The 20755-nt window shown below is 38.7% G+C and overlaps 4 protein-coding genes across 18 annotated transcripts in view; 1 reads left to right on the top strand and 3 right to left on the bottom strand.

The window, feature by feature from the left end:
- Nucleotides 1–5424: 5424 nt before the first annotated feature.
- Nucleotides 5425–8247, bottom strand: LOC122395755 (S1 RNA-binding domain-containing protein 1). Its single transcript, XM_043393597.1, has 2 exons — nucleotides 6276–8247; nucleotides 5425–6198 (listed from the first exon to the last, which is right to left on the bottom strand). Exons 1-2 carry the CDS (start codon nucleotides 8100–8102, stop codon nucleotides 5425–5427), a joined length of 2601 nt encoding a protein of 866 aa, XP_043249532.1. The 5' UTR covers nucleotides 8103–8247.
- A 593-nt stretch (nucleotides 8248–8840) lies between these two features.
- On the top strand, nucleotides 8841–12550 carry LOC122395509 (leucine-rich repeat-containing protein 40-like). Of its 2 annotated transcripts, XM_043393125.1 has the most exons (10): nucleotides 8841–9123; nucleotides 9935–10128; nucleotides 10208–10411; nucleotides 10489–10612; nucleotides 10744–10913; nucleotides 11026–11168; nucleotides 11244–11444; nucleotides 11523–11855; nucleotides 11978–12163; nucleotides 12222–12550. In XM_043393125.1, the coding sequence occupies exons 1-10, from the start codon at nucleotides 8976–8978 to the stop codon at nucleotides 12325–12327; spliced, it is 1809 nt and encodes a 602-aa protein (XP_043249060.1). In that variant the 5' UTR covers nucleotides 8841–8975; the 3' UTR covers nucleotides 12328–12550. The 2 variants fall into 2 exon arrangements, with proteins under 2 accessions (XP_043249060.1, XP_043249061.1); XM_043393126.1 differs by lacking the exon at nucleotides 11523–11855.
- Nucleotides 12551–12581: 31 nt separating this feature from the next.
- LOC122395510 lies at nucleotides 12582–15546 on the bottom strand. The gene is made up of 3 exons (XM_043393127.1): nucleotides 14521–15546; nucleotides 13385–13470; nucleotides 12582–12825 (listed from the first exon to the last, which is right to left on the bottom strand). Exons 1-3 carry the CDS (start codon nucleotides 14692–14694, stop codon nucleotides 12582–12584), a joined length of 504 nt encoding a protein of 167 aa, XP_043249062.1. The 5' UTR covers nucleotides 14695–15546.
- Nucleotides 15547–18278: 2732 nt separating this feature from the next.
- LOC122395524 (cardioacceleratory peptide receptor) overlaps nucleotides 18279–20755 on the bottom strand; it is a 46037-nt gene continuing 43560 nt past the window's right edge. For 12 of the 14 annotated variants that reach the window (XM_043393153.1, XM_043393151.1, XM_043393155.1 and 9 more), the window contains 2 exons: nucleotides 20066–20246; nucleotides 18279–19833 (listed from right to left, as the gene is read on the bottom strand). In XM_043393153.1, coding sequence (XP_043249088.1) covers nucleotides 19648–19833; nucleotides 20066–20246 — 367 coding nt within the window. In that variant the 3' untranslated portion in view covers nucleotides 18279–19647. Of the gene's footprint in view, nucleotides 19844–20065; nucleotides 20247–20755 lie in introns of all 14 variants that reach the window. The other 2 variants (XM_043393163.1, XM_043393162.1) reach the window with 1 other exon arrangement.

Genomic DNA, 20755 nt, shown 5'->3' with positions numbered 1-20755 from the left:
AAGTCGATCGAATTGCAATCGAAGCGTGTCATAATGTTGGAATGATTACAAATGTACGGAGGATACCCGGCAAAATGGTGTTTCCCGTTGATAAGAATGGGTAGAATCGATAAGCAATCGCGTTTCAAATTAATCAACGTCGCGAGCCTCGGATACGCCGGAAACGGCGAAATAAAGTCTGGCAGCCGCTATTCACAGTTCCACGAGCGCAATTGATTTCCTTCAACCGATCGGATAAATCAGATGGCGGCGTTGGGCGGGATCGGGAATACTCGCGGCCAGGAAGACGTATATTCGATGCGACGTACAATGCCCACCTCGAATGTATTTTCGATAGAAAATAGAAAGCTCGCTTACATGTTGGGGTGAAACGATCTAGAAAACTAGGAGCTAGACGCGATAAGAAGGAAATCGTCCCTACGTGACCGAAGACGCCACCACGCATCGACCGTTTCGGTTGTCAGGCTAAAGTATTATAATCTTCGAAAGCACTTCGAACGCAGAGGGAGGTAAATAACGTAATGCGCGACGGGGGAGAAAACTACAAAAGATAAGAATTTCATTGTATCCGCGATCAGGGTTGTATTATCCAATAACCACGTGCTTAGGGTAGAACTTTTTTTTATCCAAACTATCTTGTTCACACCTACGAATATTATGATTCGCATCTTTGAGAATTTTCAAAATTATCGCCATTCTTTTGTAATTTTTTTTTTAACGAAAAGATATTGATACAGATTATTGGGAAACACATTGAATCGTTTGGCGCTGAAATGAATTTTAACGCGTACCAAAAACGGTAGACCGTGTTAAATATTTATTAACGTACCGGTGTTTCTTTGCGTTCTCTGTACCGCACACCTGTTTCGCGCATTCGTGGTGTCGCGTACGCAATCATTAATTATTTACCGAAAAATGCCCGCGGGTGCACGTGGCATCAACAGCGAAAGGAAAGGCCATCATCGAGCACGCGAAACGCGATAACATTGACGCGACATATATCGATCTGCCAGCTGAAAATATCGAATATCGATTTAACTTCGCAACCGAACCTTGGCATTGAATTCTCCGCTTCCGTCGTTCTTTTGCTTTCGCTATCTTCCCTTTATTTTCCGGTACGCTTTTCATGCGTCCCGCTTTTTCTTCTCTTTTCATGCGCGCCATTGTTAGAGTAGACGCTCTGAAACTACTTTTCACCCGGGGCTGCACCTACAGCCTCAACCCGCGCGCAATATCTGCCTGCATTTTGTCGTTATGGCATTGTGGGCCTCCGCTGCAAACATACGGAACAGTCTGTTGTTTCCTCTGCTCGAAGGTTTGCGGTTGTACTTAATGCCCCGATGATTCCTCCTCCCACCGTCGGACATTTTATCGTCCGCGATATGAACGGATTTCGACTCTCGAAACTGTCGCTCTAACGACTGACAGCGGTTGAAGGGTTCCTAAAAATAAATAACTGCTGACAAGATATCATCGCAAGATGCTTAGAAGAGTCGCGTAAATTTCTCAAATGTTCCACAGAGATACAGGAGAGAATAAGCACTTTGTTGCCGTCGTATAGTTCTTTTAAACAAAGAATCCGGAAATAGTCAGAACCGAGTCGAAATGGCCTGGCATCCAGGTGAGAGTTGAAAAAAGAACGAAGATGACCGCAATAAAACTTTTTCTGCGAGCAGAAGGCGGTTTGTTCGGTACAAAAGGAGAGCTGGTTAAGATATTCAATGTGGTTGGGTACTTTTCGGACAAACCGCAATTTTTTTCTTGAAAATGCGTAGAATTTCGTGGGTATGTCTATTCACCAAAAATTATTGTAATTGACCCCTACAACCAAAAATAATTTTTTCAGGACGATTTGAAATTTTTGCTTTTCGCCGAAAAATTTTTCCGCCTTCTATGATAGTTATTCAGATAACCGGATGTCGGTTAATCGGAACACTACTGTATCAGTTTTCTTGATTTCTTGATAAGCAATTCCTGTCACGGATCACCTTATACTTTTCGCAAGGTTTTAATTTGTCAATAGCGAGTCGCGAAAGGAAACGCGCGGGGATTCGCGGACTCGTGGCTGAAACAATGTTCTCTGTGTGAACAATGGACACGAAGCTGAAAACGTTTCGTGGATACGAATGCTTTGACGAGAGCGCCGGCGACACGTGCACGTATTGCTAGACGAGAGGCCAAAGGTAGGCGAACACGTGGCTCAGCTGCGAGAACGCATCGTGCTCGCTGATTTTATTTCGTTATTGTGTTCTCGGTCGGGGAGATCGTTTCCAGAAAACACGGGTTTTCGTTCCGGGTCGCGTTCAAAGTTTCAGCAAGCAATCTGCCGGGCTCTATGCTTCCTATCGGGAAACTTCTAAGCTCGTTCCATTCCGGGCCCGTCCATTGTCTTTCGAATCTCCGATGAATTTTACAAGACACGCGCAAGTCCGTGAATCAAGCGAGTCGCGTATGGCCGACTTCGAGAACGTTGTTTTCCTGTTTCCGGGTTTCTCGTTCCTCCTTTGTGCGCTCTACTGTTTCGTCGCAGTCGCCAAACCGTGCGTAGACACACGTCTGACAAACAACTCTGTCCAATGACACAGAATATGTAAGAAGAAAACAATATTTGTCGAATTAACAAATATTACTTAAGTATTCCAAGTAAAACAACTTCTTCGTTGAAATTATAAGGCGGAAACAAATTCTAAGGAGAGGCTTTTTACCCTCCATATATCTTCTTCCATTTTTTATTCTTTGCGTCCAGCGAACGCGGCTACGTAGATATTTCATCGTTAAAGCTCGCGAGAGACCTGATCCGATGAAACACCCTCGCCTTTGATTTAGGAAACTTGTTCACACAGCCGAGCCAGTTTTGACTGAACGACGGAGGAAAGTTTCCTAGTGAAATACTGCTCGAGCCGCGCGTCGAGTTACTCGCCAATGGTGCGAAATCTTGTGAGGAATTGCCAGGCTGAAACTAGGGCTAGGGCGAGGGCGTATCTCAGAAAGTACTCCAACGATGAATATCTTATTAATTTCCGGTAAATTTTTAATTCGATGCTTTCGTCTACCCCATTTTGTATATATTTAGAGTAACATAAAATAAAAGCATGTAACACTGTGCAACATGCTTCCAATTCGAGATACTGGTGTAATTTATGAACGGATAAGATACGTAATTGACAAAATACGCGACGTGGTCTCAGCGAAGACATCAAAAGGCCGTGTGCTGCCTTTAGGCGAAGTGGCGAACGTCACAATGATGCGACGTACGAGCACGAGAGCTACTAAATTCCAGATGGAACATCCACTATCTTTCATAGTAGAGGGTCGCTAACACGTGCTAAAACAGGTACTAAATATAGCCGCGGGAAATTACAGATGCATTATCGTAACAAGCGAACCGGGATCGGCGCGCACGCGAGAAAGTAGTATACATGGTGGCGTTTTGCCAAGAAGTCCCGACGACCACGACTAGAGGGGGAAGATTGAATTTGTTAAATATTTAAAGGCCGCGCGAGGCGAGCTTGGCGCGCTAATACCGGCTACGCGCGTACCCTCATGGGAACCAAGAGATTTTCACGTTTTTATTTTTTATCTGGGAACACGTTTTCCGGACCTCGACTCTGTTAGAGGGTCGTACATAGGATCCAAGTCCTTTTGTCTCACCGGGTGAAGCAGAAACGATTCATCAACGTTATTATAGCGCATGGAAATAGAGACTATTGTCTTCTTCGAACCTCTGTTGCGAATCTCTTGGCTATAATTTACGTACGTAGTAAAATCAAGCAAAAGGCTTTTGTATTTTTCTTCGATCGACTGATTGTGGCTATATTAGCTATGGATTATCTCTGATTCACTGTATCGGGATCCAAGGCCGCGCGTAACTTTTACCACTTTCGGTAAAAGTGTTCCGAGACTTGCAATAGTAGATGTGCATAGGCCGTAGGTGAGTCCAGCATATTGCAACGGGTGCTGCGGGCGAGCCATTGTCTGACGAGTTGCAGAGAGTCTGGTGGGAGATCCCAGACAGAGAAAAAGGAGAAACAGTGCAGTCTCGTCGCCTGTAAAAAGACGACGCAAGGGTTAGTTTTAACCACTGGCTATTACATTCAAATACTAATACAAATCCCAAGCAAGGAAAGATTGCCGTGTTCCATTTTCTGCTGTCTGGGATCGAATTATTAGATTAATATCTCGCAACGTGTTCTGGTACCAAGTATCATCTGAAAAAGTCTGACGACGAAATTTTCAATCGCATCTGTTAATCGACTGATTCCCAATTCTGGACCGGACTGATTTCATTTCATTAAAAAACAAAAAAGTTCCTGTAATTTCATTTCCTACCATAATAAGCGCTATGATCGCTTTCTATAGCCTGCTGGTAATGTTGCAAGTGACACCAGAATCTTGGTGGTCGCAACGTTGAAGTATGAGTAAAGTAATTATTAAATATTCCGAGAAAAAACTTGCGTCAAGTAACTGCGATGATACGTAGGAATAATAAAATCTTAATAACTGGCGTCGCATGGTCGCGACGCTTCCATTTGCACCATCTATTCCGTTCAGCGAACCGTCTCCTAAATGGTACGGTTCACAGCCTGAATACATAAGCGAGAATATTAAGTGGAAATTGAGGCTTGCGATATGTGTACACTTGAAATCGGACTGGTAATTATACGAGTGCAATTGGCGACATCTATTCAGGAAAGTAGGGAGCTCCGCTCGCGCTCGCCAATTTTAATGATTTTAACGAATCAGACTCGCAAGTACGTTTGAAATCATTATTTTTATCTCTGCTCAGAATAGTAGATTACTTTCGTGATAGGGGTTGGAAACATTCCGAAAATAATTGTTTGAAACCGTTATATAAAAGTTCTGGTCGAAACTGTTACGAAGAACTTCTATTCTGAATAACTTTTTACAAAACCTAAACCTATAATTATAACAGTTTTCAAGGGGACAGAATCTAATTGCAATATAACAAACGATAATTGTAGTATACGATGAAGGGACACGAGTTTCCAGATGATTTGATCAAAACGACTAATAAACGTGTAAATGCACATATATTGTTCGGTGGAATGATTAATTCCAGGTCAATGCGCGGTAGTGACGAGGGACAATTTATTGTTAGTCGTTAATTCGTATCAAGCGGCGCATGAAATATGCAAATGCCAGTTCAACGTATAATACGTCCTGCACTTATGTTTATTCATAGAGTCCACGAGAGATCTTTATTCTGCGGGGGGGAAAACATTAAATTACAAATGTACATCGAATGATCCACTCTCTATAACGTATCTGATTCCACAGATCTTGAATTGTACTTTACCTTCCAAAAGACAGAGACTCACGTATAAAAATAAAATGTATTTTCAAAAGATTCGTAATAAATTATAAAATTTCGCAGTATACAATCCACACATATTATATAATTTATTATAAAACTTGCATTAATTCTAGGCTAATTCTGTTACGATCAATATCAACTGTAAGTACTTTCGCTTCGACGCGCTGACCTATCGAAACTGTATTATTTTTCATCCATTTAGTTGGTATGAGTGCTGCTCTGCCCACTCCTACATCCACGAATACTCCAAAATGCGTGATATTTCGCACGGCACCGGTTAACGTTGCTCCGGGACTTATATCGTTAATCGTAAGCATGGTATTTCGGAACAATGGAAAACTACTCTTTAATCTTATGTCTTCGTCTCTTTTCATAGATAAACCCTTAACTATTACTTCCATCGTTGTCTCGTCTGTACCAAACTTTGTCGCTAAAGCGGCATATTCTTCTTTGGCAAATGATTTTATTCGTTCAATGAACGCGGTGGTTCCAAGATCTTCTAACTTACAATCGCAATGCTTCAAAAATCGCTGGGCTATTGTATATGACTCAGGATGGATCCATGTCTGATCCAATAAATTAGGAACGTTCTTCGAACCGTTAGCATCTTTAACTTTTACTGAATTATTAGTCATTGAAGTTTCTGGCAATATTCTGATAAATCCAGCACTCTGTTCAAATGTTTTACTCCCGATGCCTTTCACGTCTAATATCTGTTGTCTATTCCTGAATGCTCCATGTTCAGTTCTCCATTCTATGATATTGCTTGCTCTAGATGAATTTAAACCAGCAACTCTTCTTAGAAGATACTCAGACGCGGTGTTTACATCTACCCCAACAAAGCTCACGACCTCCGAGATTACCTGCAATAATTTTTATTTCGTTATTTATTTCTATTAATTATTTAAATAATAATAAATCTGCAGAACTTCGTATTTACTTCGTCTAATGCAGCAACTAATTCCTTCTCTGGTAAGTCGTGTTGATACATTCCTACACCTAAATGCTTAGGGTCTACTTTGACTAATTCTGCAAGTGGGTCTTGTAGACGCCTTGCTATAGAAACAGCAGACACAACGTTGGTATCAAGGTCTGGGAACTCGGATTTTGCTTTAGTACTACAGCTATAAATTGATGCTCCTGATTCGTCCACTATCGTGTACGAAATATCTATCGAACCGGACGAGTCAGATTTTATTAATTTGTTTAAAAACGCTTCGGTTTCTCTGCACGCGGTAGCATTACCCAATGCTAGCACTGTACATTTATGCTTCTTTACTAAACCTATTAAAATATTAGCTGATTCTTCGTACGAGTTTTTCGTCTTATTGTGCGGATATATCACGCCCGTTTCGAGTACATTTCCATGTTCAGAAATTACTGCAAGTTTACAACCATGAACAAATCCCGGATCTATGCCAAGAATAATTTTCCCGCGTACAGGCGGAGTGAGGAGCAATTGTTTAACATTAGTTACAAAAACTTCGATAGATGCTGTCTCTGCTTTTTGTTTCATTTCATTTCGAACGCGACGAATTATCAAAGGGCTAATAAATTTCGAATAAGCATAGTCAATGCTATCATTCATCATCATACCATGGAATTTAGATGATGCCATAGCTTCTTTATATTGTTTACAACAGTGTGTTTTAAATGCTTTCTCAAGAAAATTTGGCAAGATGATTTTCACTCTAAGAATTTTTTGTGCCTCTCCTCTATTAATGGCTAATATTTGATGAGGCCTAATAGTTTTGTTTGTTCCAATAAAATTATAATAAGTCTCATACTTTCTATTAACAGCTTTTTCTTTGGTGTTTGATAATTTCTTGGATTTAGATTCTTTAATATCTGAAGATTTCTTAGATTTACATTCTTTAGTTTGTATTTTTATAATAGATTCACTTTGTAGTTCCTTGACCCTATCAAACACTGCTTTATCCTTATAAATTATATCTGCTATTATATGTACAATACCTTCTTTAATCTCTTTCTCAGATTTTAAACCATCCTTTTCATAATTGATAAGAGATGATAAATGAGGTAATGTCTGACCCTGTAACACAGCATTACTTATAGGCCCTAAACCTGCTTCCTTTGCTCTTTCAGCTAAGGATCGCTTGGATGCAGGCTTGAAGAATGAATATATATGTTCTAGATCCTCCAAACATTTGGCAGACATAATAGCAGAATGTGTATTAGGTGTCCATTGTCCTAATTTATCAATACTTTTCAATATAGATGCAGCTCGTTTTTTAATCACTTTAGCCTGATCAAAACTTTCTTTCAATGCTCTCAATTTATCTGGTTCCATACCACCAGTCATGTTCTTTCTATATCTTGCAATAAATGGAATTGTATTTTCTTCGTTGAAAAGTTTGACCACATTTTGTACTATATGCTTTTCAACATTGTTTACCTCGCTCACATAATCTACATCAGTCCAATCTTTGCATTTTATGTTATTAAAATTTAATTGATTCACATCTTTCAGCATATCTTTAAAGTTCTCATTGCTGAGGCTTTGTGCTTCTTCCTTTTTAATTTTTGTATTTTTACCTTTTGGTATTTTTTTTTGAAAATCTATTGACTCTTCATTATCTGTAATAATGTTCTCTGTATTTATTTTTTGTTTTTTCTTTCCTGGTAGCAGAAGATTATTAGCCTTTCGTTTATTACTATTCGTATTTGCATCATTGTTTGTAACTAGTGTATTATTTGTTGTAATTTCTTTTATCGTTTGACTCGTTTTACGTAAAACTCTCTTCATTTTGCTGTTTTTTAAAACAAATATCGATGTAAAAATGACAACACCAACTATCGTTTAAATTTCTCGAAAGAAAGTTAGTATCGCAATAATAAATTATGGATAACTGTACGACGTGTTAGTAGTGAAACATTAATCACATAACGAAGAATTCTTAATTAGATGCTAAATATAATAAAAGCATATATATATAACATTATTATTAAATTCTTTACATGTTTTATTACGTAAACACAATCATATTTAACAGTTAAAATATCATTATTCTATGCTACTCGAGTCTAGAAACGACCAGGGGTAAAGTACTCCCATTATAGGAAACCCATATGTTTTACTGGTCCTGTGGTAGCGCTCCAAACGACTTGTTTACAGACTAAATAGTTGAAGGGGGCGACAGAAGGAAAGGGATTGTCATGGCCGATGCTGGCATTCATGGAGGGAAATTTGAATTCTATTTCAGGTTTCTTTCTTACTTCTATTCAGTACTTACAATTCTATTCAGACCAGAGGTTTTATGGATATGGATCCACGTACTTACATAGATGAAATTTGGGTTCATTTACTACACGTGAAATAGGAATCTCTACTATAAACTAATGTATCACTAGAGCACCTAACGGATTATATCAGAGGTTCTTACTTCAACTTACATAAGTAGGGAAACAGAGTCGGTTCTTAGTAAAAACTCTTTACACTGTGCCTGTAACGTGTGTTCTATACTTCTGTTACCTTGGTTGTGATACAACTATGTATTTATAATATTGTAACTACTATACGTAGTTACGTTGCGTCATGAAAAAGTGGGGGGTAATTCATCATTAAATCATTCTGTATTGCGGATATCAATCCGTCAACAATGTTCGTAATAAGTACAGTATGAGTGGTGTTAAAAAAAGGATTAACCATTTAGCAGTGTATAAACAACGAACGAAACATGACGATAACGCTGAATTATCCGAAGTTGTCATTATATCTGCGAGAAAGACCGGAAATTTAAACCTCTCATCGAGAGGTCTCTACACGGGTATTTGCAACATTTAAAAATGAAATAAATGTTGTCCAGATATATTTTTAAACACATTTCGAAATCATCTAAATGCTTGATATACCGATGTTGCACTCGTAAATGATCTAACGTGCATGTCTCCGTTCATATTTGTCGTATTGTTGTTTTGATGGTTCTTAATTTACGTCGTTTCAGCGTTTTTTAAAACTTTATATCAAAAATGTATTTTAAAATTTGCATTCATTATATGAATATCGAGAATGACAGACTGTTTATATTGTTATTTTGTTCCATTGTTTCGTAGTAACAAAATTGTATTATAAAATATATTATGTTACATTAGCCAGACTCAATTCAGGTATTATTTCTTTGTGGACAGGGAACATCTATAGTCTAGAAAAATTTGCACTACCTCCTTCATGCTTATCAGCAGCATTTCATTTTTTATTGTTTCATTGTTGAGAAATTAAAATTATTACAAATACAATGTTTTGCTACATATCATTTCTTGTATTCTTGCACCTATCCAATAAGTAAGACATCCTGTTTGAATAATTGAATAAACATAGTACATAATATTTTCAGTTGTGTTATAGCCATGAAATCATTTTTTTTTAATTTTAATTCATAGATAGCTTTGCATGTTAGACTATGAATAATGTGATAGAACAAGCAATATTCACAATAATCTCATACAAGATCATCAAAAATATGGGTTGAGGTAAGTTGTTATTAGTTGTAGAATTTATATGTGTAATAAAACATACATTCAGAATTAGATAATTGTAGAAAATTTATAACATGTTGAGATTAATGAAATATGTTGCAGTACCTAATAGAGTATGGAGTATAAATGAATTAACACAGGAAGAGCTGAAGGAGCTACATTTTGAGCTCGACTATGTTCATAAAGATGAACGTTGGTGGGAACAGGAGCCACTTAAAATATTGGACTTAAGTCATAATAGCTTAACTAAAATTGATTCAAAAGTAGAAAGTTTAACAGAATTGACAACATTACTTGTATGTGTTCAACTTGTTATAACATTTCCTATATCCTATATAGAAAGTTTGATTCAATGAAATTATGTAATTTTCTTAGTTACACGATAACATATTAGAAGATTTACCTCCTGAGATTGGAAATTTAAGTAAATTAAAAGTACTAAATCTATCAAATAATAAGTTAGAAAACTTACCACATCAATTTTACAAGTTGAATGAATTACATGAATTATGGTTAAAGAACAATACTTTAAGAGAACTAAACCCTGCAATTGGTGACTTGATAATGTTGTCTCATCTGGTAAATTATAACGAAATTTTTATGTATGCTAGTATAGTTATATGTAATAACATTTTGAAATACTTTTGTATATGTAGGATTTGTCATGTAACAATTTGTCTGAACTGCCACTGGGAATGGGATATTTAGTAAGATTGATTTCTTTGGATGTAAGTCACAACATGTTAAAAGAATTACCATCTGATTTAACAAGTATGAGAGGTATGACTCATGTTTTTATATCAATACAGGGTTAGGCATTTAATGATTTGTCTAAACTTAAATGCCTGACCTTGAGTATTGGTATTGAGATATATGGAAATTTCATACAAGGTGTATTCTTTTAAAAATAGTGTTACAAAAGCTAGATGTAAGCTATAATCGATTGGAAGAGTTGCCGCCGCTGGGTGAATTGCGGAAGATAGAAACAGTAATGTTGCAAACAAATAAATTAACGACATTTCCTGACCTGTCTGGTTGTACACTTTTAAAAGTATTACACTTGGCTGATAATGACATTACTGTACGTATTATGATATATGTATTTTAGAATATAACAATCTCTTGCTGAAAAAAATAGGTAGCATGTCATAAGTAATAGGAACTCTGCAAAATTCATTTCATATCATTTCTAGGAAATTGATATGTCTTGTTTCGAAGGTATAGGACAATTGAAAATATTAACATTAGGAAATAACAAAATTGATGCAATACCGGAGGAAATAATAAAATTGGTAAATCTGGAAATTCTCGATTTATCATACAACAATTTAACTATGTATGTTATTTTACATATGTATATCATTGCATATTAAAAAAGAGAAACATTTTAAGAATGACCTTTATTTTATAGGATACCAAGCTATGTCGGTATAATGCCAAATTTAAAACAATTTATAATTGAAGGAAACGATGTACAAAATGTTAGAGCCGATATAATACGATGCGGTACATTTCGTATTTTGAAGCATATACGACAGAGCATTAACAGTACAAATTTACGTACAAACGAATATTTAATAACAGATGCAGATACAAATATTTATCCAGATAAGTACGTGTATGGGCGGATGTTTGCATAAAAAAGTATTATTACTAATAAGTAATTTTGGAATTATTTATAACATCTTAGATATACGATGCAAAGTACAAAATTACTTAGTTTGTCCGGGCAGAATCTTGTTGAATTACCGCAGGAAGTCTTGGAAGATGCATGTAAAGCAGATGTAGGCACAGTGGATCTAAGTAGAAATAAGCTATCTGCCGTGCCCGAACAGTTATCGATAATTGCAAAAGTTGGTGATTTGAAACTAACTTCTAATCAACTAACACACATACCAGAATGGATTGGTGAAAAGTATGAATATTTGCAAGCTTTGGATTTAAGCAAAAACTTTTTACAATCGCTGCCTTCTAGCATTGGCTTACTGAAATACTTGCGAGAAATTAATATTTCGTTTAACAGGTATTGCGTACTCACACTATATAAATAGTTACCATATTCGAATTAATATGCCAAAGAGCAGATGAAAGTAACAGTTAATGTGTTACAAAAAATACATATTAACGTATCGATATATTGCACAGGTACAAAGAAATACCAGAATCCATATATGATGTTGAATCGTTGGAAATATTTATAGCAAATGACAATTTAATATCCGAAATTGACGTATTATCCTTACAAAAATTGCGAAAGCTCGCAATATTGAATCTCGCTAACAATAACATCGGACATGTGCCGCCGGAACTTGGCAATTTAAAGAATCTAAGGTGTGTCGAGTATACATATTAAATTATTTAAAATAGTTACAAAAGTACATTTTTGCAGAATGTTATCTTTATCTGGAAATTGTTTCAAGCAACCGAGACAAGCAATATTAGCCAAATCTACGGAAGAAGTGCTTGCATATCTTAGGGACAGGATACCTCAGTAGGATATAAACGATAAGTTGTTAAACTGTCTTTAAATGTTTATTCTAATTGAAAGAATATTATGCAAAAGGTGTAAGAATAACAGAAATATGTGGCAAATTTGTATGCTAATTCTATAATGTTATCGAATTGATATATTCCTAAAGTAAATTATTTAAAATAGTTAAGCAAATCAAATTTATCTCTAAACAAATAATAAACAAATTTTAATAACGCGAAACAGCCCATTCTTTCTCTCTATACAATTATATTTGGTTTAACGTTTCGGTTCTCTGAAAGATCCCGTTTGCTCCTTCGTTGTTCTCGAACTTTTATCACGAGGACTGGCCTGATAAGTGCCGAGATTGGGGGTTCTGTCCGAATAGGCAGACCTCGACTTCGGTTTCTGCTTGCTTTTACCAGTCGATACTCGCTGGACGACTTCCTCGATAAACTTTTGTTCCTTCTCATTTATATCTCCCGCTAAGTTGTTTCTTCGACATTCCTCTTGTCCTCTGCGGCTGTAAATTGCACAGGATAATTGAACAGTTATTACACCCAGATATAGTAAGAGAAACTAAATAATCTGCATCAACGTTGAAATAAGATTATTTCAAGTAGTGCAAAGTTTCGTTGCTCTTATTAGAAAATCCAATAGAAAAGGAAGACGCTTTCGAAGCAATTTTCAGAGTAATTGAAAACTGTTAGTAAACTCGTCTAAGAGTTTGGTTAATTATTCTTTCCAACTTTGTTCTATTCGTAATTGTGCAGCCCAACGAACGCGAAACGGGTAGGAAGATCCTCGGCGACTTTTAAAGCCAAGACAAGCGCAGACTTAGTTCTGCTACGCGCGATTACGCGCAGTCTAGATCTCATTAATGATTACAGGGAAAGTTTTTAAGTGGAAACTTCGGCTGGTTGCGCGAAGCTCTGGAAAAATTGGACCAGGTCGTCCGGGATCTTCTGGAATGTAATTCTTCGTTCGCAAGAGATAATCGTACAGACTAGTTTCACAGACTGCAGTGCAATCTATTTGTTATATACAACAAATTTAATTATACAAGCAGGAGAGTCCTTTACCTTTGATGATTGTTGTATAATTTTGCTATTAGCTTGGTCAAGTATAGATTGTCCTTTTGAAGCGACTTCAATTCCGATTCCTTTTCCTGCAAGTCCACCAAGGTTGTTTTAATGTTTTGCATATTTCAAATAACTATTTTTTGCAAAAAAAATTAAATTCTTGCCTCAGAATGTCGACATTTTGTTGTAGAAATGTAAAAACTAGATCGTAGAGGATGTCGTTAGTATCAATCATTCCAAGCAATTAAACGACAACGTTACGTACAGATTTGCACAGGAAACGACCAGTGAACGAAACACGAACTATAATTCTCTGTTGGAACTGACCGGTTGAATGATTTAAATTTTTTTGTAAAAAACTGGACAAAATTCGGTACCAAATTCTGGTTAGCTTTCGATGTAAATAGGAAATATATATATAGCAAAGACGAAAGGAGAGAATCTTCAGTTTCCACTGTCTTAAAACAGTCTAACAGCTCGTATTAAAAATATTAAAAATTTAGACGCGTGCAGTTCTGAAACTATTAGCGCTTTATTAATTATTGAGCCTCTGTTAGAAGCGGCAAAGCCTCCCCTTTAAAATGGTTTTTTGTTTTTGACGATCGGACTTTCCGTTTCGGAGATATCGTAATTTATGTAAAAGGTAATTTTTTTAATTCGACTGTCTCTGTCTTCGTCTAACGCGTCGGACCTCCTTGTCGCACGTTGACCCACTGCCCGAGTGACTGAGTGACGTCACGTTTACTATTTACTACGATCACGTGCGGTCAACGACCTTGACAAGGCCGTAGTAAGTTCATTGACCACGCGACGTATCTTCGAAACTAGCCACCGCAGCGACCCGAAACTGAAATCGCTATATCTCCGGAACTAATAAAGCTATCGACTCGTACAAACGCTCATTTTAAAGGGCATTTCATCCTCTACTTAATGACCATATCATCCACTGTAATTTTTGCTATCTTTTATATTAATTTTGAAATTATAAAAATGTTTCAACAATTCCTTTTGATTATACGACTGGTATACAATAAAACTGCGTCATAAATTGTGTATTTATGTATGGGTATACATGAAATGCCGGTAGGTTTAGTGTTAACATCGATGGAGCTTTGCAGATTTCTAAATTTATTTACCGTGAGCGTTTTCGATGCATTTTCAAGCTCTTCGTGACGCGTCTCGGATAGATGGCGAGCCGTGATAGTTTCTGTGGTCAATCGTAATAATTGTTGCCTATAATTTTGCTCGCGTTCCACCGCCTTGTCCCACGCCTCCTCTCTAGCGATTATGGTGTCTCGAAGGGTCCGCATGTCCTTCTCCAGCTCTTCCAGTTCCGATCTATTACGATACAGAAAATTTCTCTCGTTAAAAGATTAGCGGATTAAAGAAGGAATGGAACATTCACTTGGTAATGGTGACAGTGGGTGGATTTTTCTCACAACCATCCAACTTTTTCTGACATCCCATGCACACTGCCCATACTTGCACCCCTCGATCGAATCTAGAAAGAACGTTGGCCGTCGACGTTCCGCTGTCCCTCATCGTCGGCATGATTTTTCTCTGAAATAGAAGGAAGACTTCATTTTTAATACGAGTTGATCGCGCGTGAACGTTTATGCACCGACTTCCTCCGCTGCTTTTATCATCTCCGTCAGCTTCGACTTCTCGTCATTCAGCTCCTCTCGCAGTGATGCCATCTTATTCTCGAGCCTTTTCACTTCGCTCTGTTCCATCTCCAGACTTACAATCACATAAATTGGGATTATTGATATGTGTAACAAATATTGTAACAGGGTGCGCAGTTAAAATTTGTATTCGCGAGAAAAACGTGTCGCTGATGACGCGGGCGAGGGACAAAGGCATATTCTTCTTGTCTCAATCATCTTTTCCATCGTGTACAGATCCGTGCACGTATTCGAGGGATCAGCGAAGGGAATATCGATTAAGGTTGTCCATTGTTCGCGCAAATACTCACCGGGACGATAGGGCTTTGTTCTCGGCTATAAGGTTTTGATTGCGCGACTGCGTAGCCGTATTGCTGTCCTCGAGAAGCTTCATTCTCGTTTGCATTTTCTCGAAGACGAGCGCGTCCGCGTGTTTTATCGCCTCCTGCTTGCACGGCGGCATCCTTCCGGGTTGCATTCGAGGATCCAGAGACTGCGGATCGCCTCTGGCTACGGGGATTTACAGATTTTAGATTAGATTTCGGGGAATCCCGTGTCGCGGCGCTGGTCGACATTTTCGTACGCGCGAGTTACTTTTTCTTACGTGGAAAAGGAAAATCTAGACGATTTTATTTAAAAAGAATCATCATGGAATGACAGGAAGTTTATTCTATTACTCAATTTTCGTTCTAAACGTTTTTCGATATCGCGATTTAACGATAAATTGATGCCCGTAATGTCAGGAACACGTCCCGAGAAAAACACGCTAAAAGAGCGCGACACGAACGAACTGTCGATACCATGCGACGTTTCGAATTGCAAACACATATCATCCATCAAACCCAGTTACCTCTATCGACGGACGTATACATATTTACCCAATTTCAACTACCATTTTAACCTTATTCCAAATCGACGATTTACACAGTCGTAGATACGCGTCGCTATCATAACAACTTTAACCGTAATAACTTTCAAACTGTTGGGTTTAGAGCGCAGGTACTCGGCTACCTTTCGCGAGAGGGGGATTGGTTTCCGTCGATTTCGAATAAGACACTGATGTTCTGCCATTAGTTTCATTTTACCTGCGGTGGAGTATTCAACGTTGTTGGATTGAAACTCGAGAGGTCTCCATCCGGCATAATAGCCTGAAAGTACACGGGAACGACTGAATTCTTCGTGATAGTGTAAGAACCAGTGAGTGTGTTATTTGTGTACATTGTAGCATCATAAGAGCAACTTAGTTTCGTAGAATAATCCTAGTTATTTTACTTAACTATAATAACCCGTTTATTTGACAAAATTGAGAACCGAACCAGGTTCGAGTTAGGGATGGAAGCTTCGGTTTGGTGTATTCTGTGTAAGCATTATACGGCCGTGAATACCTCGGTGCAAAGTCTATTGAAGGATGCAACAATGGTTGGACCGACAAATAACACGAATCCATTGTTAACTAGGAACGTAAGCGGATTGCATACCGCTTCGATAAGCTTCCGGTGTTCGAATTCTGGGCGTATAGGACGGAGATGCATAACGATTGTACTGGGTGTCGTAGCAGCATCTTTCCCTGGAAGGATCCGTTGCCTGATAGTGCACGCACGACATCTCGAAACCAATTTCTTCTTAAATGAACAACGTAAAGAAATTTGTCCAATCGCATTCGGACGTTTTCCCTTGTCAATAATATGGGAGATTCGATCTCGAAGGAGAGCCAAGCTTAGGATCGACAGGTCTCCTGTGACCTGGATCACGAGAAATTCTTCTACCCTCTTGGACCCTCACATAATATCGATAGTGGTCTTTTAAACCGAAATAAGGTTGCAAACGTGACATTTACGCCCTCGTCGACCTGAAATTTTCGCGGATAGGTTCGTACGATCTCTCGTAGCTGGCATTTGTTTCCTTCGAACGATATTAAATTTTCAAGATCCATTTATATTGAGTCTACAAATTAATTTTATATTTATTAATAGTTAAATTAGAATTTAGTGCCACGGTTGGGCTTTTATTCCAAATTATTCATTCTTAAAGTCTATCTTTGATATTATTCGAACCAGAGCTTTTGTCTATTTATTGAACGATCCTGGTAATTTAAACTCGTTCGAAACCGAGATCTCGAAACGAAACTGCCGGGGTGAAGATCGTTCGGGGGCTGTGATGTCGGATTAGAATTAATTCGGGCCCTGTTCGTCATCGTGATGGATCGTTCCGGCCGACAGGGGAGTAAATAAGTGACGATAAAAAGGGCGAAACGATCGTTCAACCGGCATCTGACTTATCATGGCGCCTCCGCACCGCTGGATTTTACAGCCGGCACAGCGTAGGCCGTAAAAGGAAATGGCGGAGCGCGACGAAATTTTATTTCGTTTCGACTGCGAAATGCGTTCCGTTCTCGCCGCGTGATTCGATCGGCATGTGCGTGGCATCGTGAGCTCGTAAATTCTTTACGAGCTCGAAAACGTTTCGCGAACGAACGGAATTATATAAAACAGAATGGAAAGCGTGGCCCGCAAGAGAATGGTGCTCTGTCGTTGAATAGCTTTCAAATTGTTGCGCTAATTATGCCTCCGTATAGTCGGGCGAAATACTCAAAACTCTTAACAGAGAAAGTATTAGGAATGTATTTCAATTAGATCAATTAGAGGAAATTGGAATTGCAAGAAATGAAGGTGAGGAAACGAGGTAGCCAACGGTGGCGATGAAAATCTACGTTTAATCGAACCTTACCTGAGTGAAAATGACCCTGCCATCGTTGTACGAGGATTAATATTCTGTTATGAATCTGTTGGAACGAACGGTGTTCAAAAGTATTAAAATTTAATTAGAGAAGCTAAGCATTTCGTGTTCGCGATATCGGAAAATCTCTACCTCTATGCCGCGATGCGGGGGATGCTATCTTGCAATTACCCTTTGCTACAGACGAACGCGGTGATGGAGCAATGAACGTAATCACCGAAGTGCAGCTAGTCTGTCTCGAATTTCACGAATCGATTAACAACGACGACGAAACGCTAAATTGAACGTTAAATTCGCTTGCACACGTTTCTCCGGAGAATCATTCGTGAACGGTGCTTTATAAGAGCTGTTTTCGACGAAAAATTGAAACCCTAGATAACGTCTCGTATAGCAGGATATAATTAATACGAACTTGCAATTTAGCTTTTACTACTTAGAAATTATCTACTTGGAAATAAATCCTCAATCTTATTTAAAGAAAAAGGAACAGTGCACTCGTAGCGCATTATGGATGAGTTTATTCGACAGTATGTACAAATTATATCTCTTATCGATGAAAATACGAATATCGTAGCACGACGCGTCGTGTCGTTCTTACCCTCTGCCTTTCCCTTTAAACAGAGTACAATAAATAATAAATAGACGAGTCACAAATACAGCTTTGCCTACTGTCGCCTAAACGATTATACAAACTTCTAGAGAGTTGGTTACTTGCGCGCGTTTCACCCACCTGCGTCCGCGTTTAAGCGCATTCCTGGTTCCGAGGATTTCGTTCTGACTTCCAACGGTAACGGTACAAAAGTTGAAGGCTCGAGCTACAAACTTCCGCGATAATTTCAAGCAAACGATCAAAACTTCCAATTGAACGACGGGAAAATTTTATCAAAATCGAAAGAAGCATCTCTGCGCGGATTTTTAGTCCGATCGCAGAGTGCTGACGATCGCTCGGAGGTACAAAGATGGTTGTTTGGTTTACTGTACATGTGTTCGTTGAATTCGATGCATCTCGAGAAGCTTTGGCTAGCGATGGGACTGCTGTCATACTAATCATTTACGTCTTTCACTCGATCGAATTTATATCGAAGGTCTGCAATTTTTTGTTTGAAATTTGGATAGTTACGTTCGATATTGTTCCCATCGCTAACTTCAGCACCGGTATCGATTATTGTCGGATCGATCGCGAGCAAGATTGCAAGATTGCGCGAGGACGAGCATTTTCGCGACGATCGCAACGGATGGAATACATTAATATATTACACATTTATGGTTATACGTAAGTATATACACGAAGCTGCCGTCCATTCGATATGTATATATGTACATGTATACTTTGAGCGTGTCATTTTTCACGTAGGTCGATCGATTGTCGCGCTAATGTCCCTTCCGTCCTCCTGAATTTTTATAAACGTCTAATGGCGCGACTTCATCGGCGAACAATTTATTCACTCGCAATAGTTCCGCGACGGTCGAATATCGGATAAGTGACATCGCGACGCAAGATCGGACCTATAATAGAATACTGATCACATAAATGCGGGAATAAAAAACTCGTTTCATTCACGTTTCAATGGCCGGTCTCGTAAATTATGTTTCTGATGGCTGGTCGCGATTCGCGTCGTTGTTATCCCATTGGTCGCGAGCAATTCCTTGAAATCTTTGCTACGATTCGGCAACGGAAGGGTCGAGGTTTCGGTATAAAAAAGCGTCAACGTCGTCCGAGGATCCCGAATCGCCACGATCGTAGGAACATAATTTCAGAGACGCGTGTTACTTGTGGTCTCTCGAAGTTCGGCGGAAGAGTTCTAAGCAGTGTTCGAAGGACAGTGTTCTAAACGCCAGAACCTCGTTAAGATTGTCCACTGTTTATACCAAAGACACCACCACCCGTTTCCTGGCGGTGGAGTGTAGCATCGCGATGTGATCGCTTCTCCGCGAGGAATGAGCAGTCAAGGATATCGTTACCGTTGTCCTGGTGCTACTATTTGGACCACCGGTGCCGAAACAGTGATGAGGATTCGTCGCGCACCATCCAGAAACCCACGAGAGCGCCTGCATGTTCCTATCGAATAATTATCGCTATATTTGTGCGCGAGAAATCCTCTTTGATCGAAACCTCCTCCTCCAGAACGAACGATTTTATATTAGATTTGAAGAGAAAAATAACAGTCTAAAACAATTTTACTCGAGTCGAATATAATAATCGTTTGTATTTTTAGTCCCTGGTAATAGCTTTCGACGAAACTTTTCTCAGTAATCCATATTCGGTGTTCTGAATACTCACCGCACAGTTTTGCAGAATGACGTGCTGAAGAGACAGTATATAATAGGATTGGCGGCTGAATTCAAGGGTGTTAAGCTCTGAATGAAAGTAGCCACGGCCATGTTGGTCTGCGTCGTCGGCACGTAACCGTACACCTGGAGGAGGTCGAATACTATGTACGGGCTCCAACAGAGAATGAATACTGAAACAGTTCGAGAACAACGTGAACAATCCGGTTTCAAAATTAGATATTTTATATTTTAACCAAATGGTTAGAAGTTTCATACTTTCGACGCAATTCTACGAACAGGGAACATTCTTGGCGTATTAGGTTTTTTTATTTTTGGGAGGCAACAGGGCGCAAACCTGTAAAAATTTATGAAAGTCGTACGGGGAGAATGCCATCAAAGGACGCGTGTACCAGAAGTGGTTTTGTTCCTTTACCATCTTCTTTTACTCGAGATAATGCCATCAAAGAACGCGTGTGACAGAAGCAGTTCGTTATCCTTGCTTTTTAGAAGGTAGAATCCCGGAGCCGAGATCCTACCTTATCCTTTATATTCAATGGACCTTGTTCCTTCGGATAACCGTCCGTTCTTTGATCTCTGTAAAATTCTCTCAATGGGCAGAGCTTCGATTCCGAGAAAGCCATTAAACGGCTCTTGCATCAGCTTTTTGCGCGGGAAAAAAGAGAATTTTATGAATACGAAA

Source organism: Colletes gigas, unplaced genomic scaffold (assembly GCF_013123115.1).
Source record: "Colletes gigas isolate AHSC1104 unplaced genomic scaffold, ASM1312311v1 Colletes_gigas_Sc00006, whole genome shotgun sequence".
Lineage (NCBI taxonomy): Eukaryota > Metazoa > Arthropoda > Insecta > Hymenoptera > Colletidae > Colletes > Colletes gigas.
The sequence above is the reverse complement of the archived record's forward strand: the minus strand, read 5'-3'. Positions and strand labels throughout refer to the sequence as shown.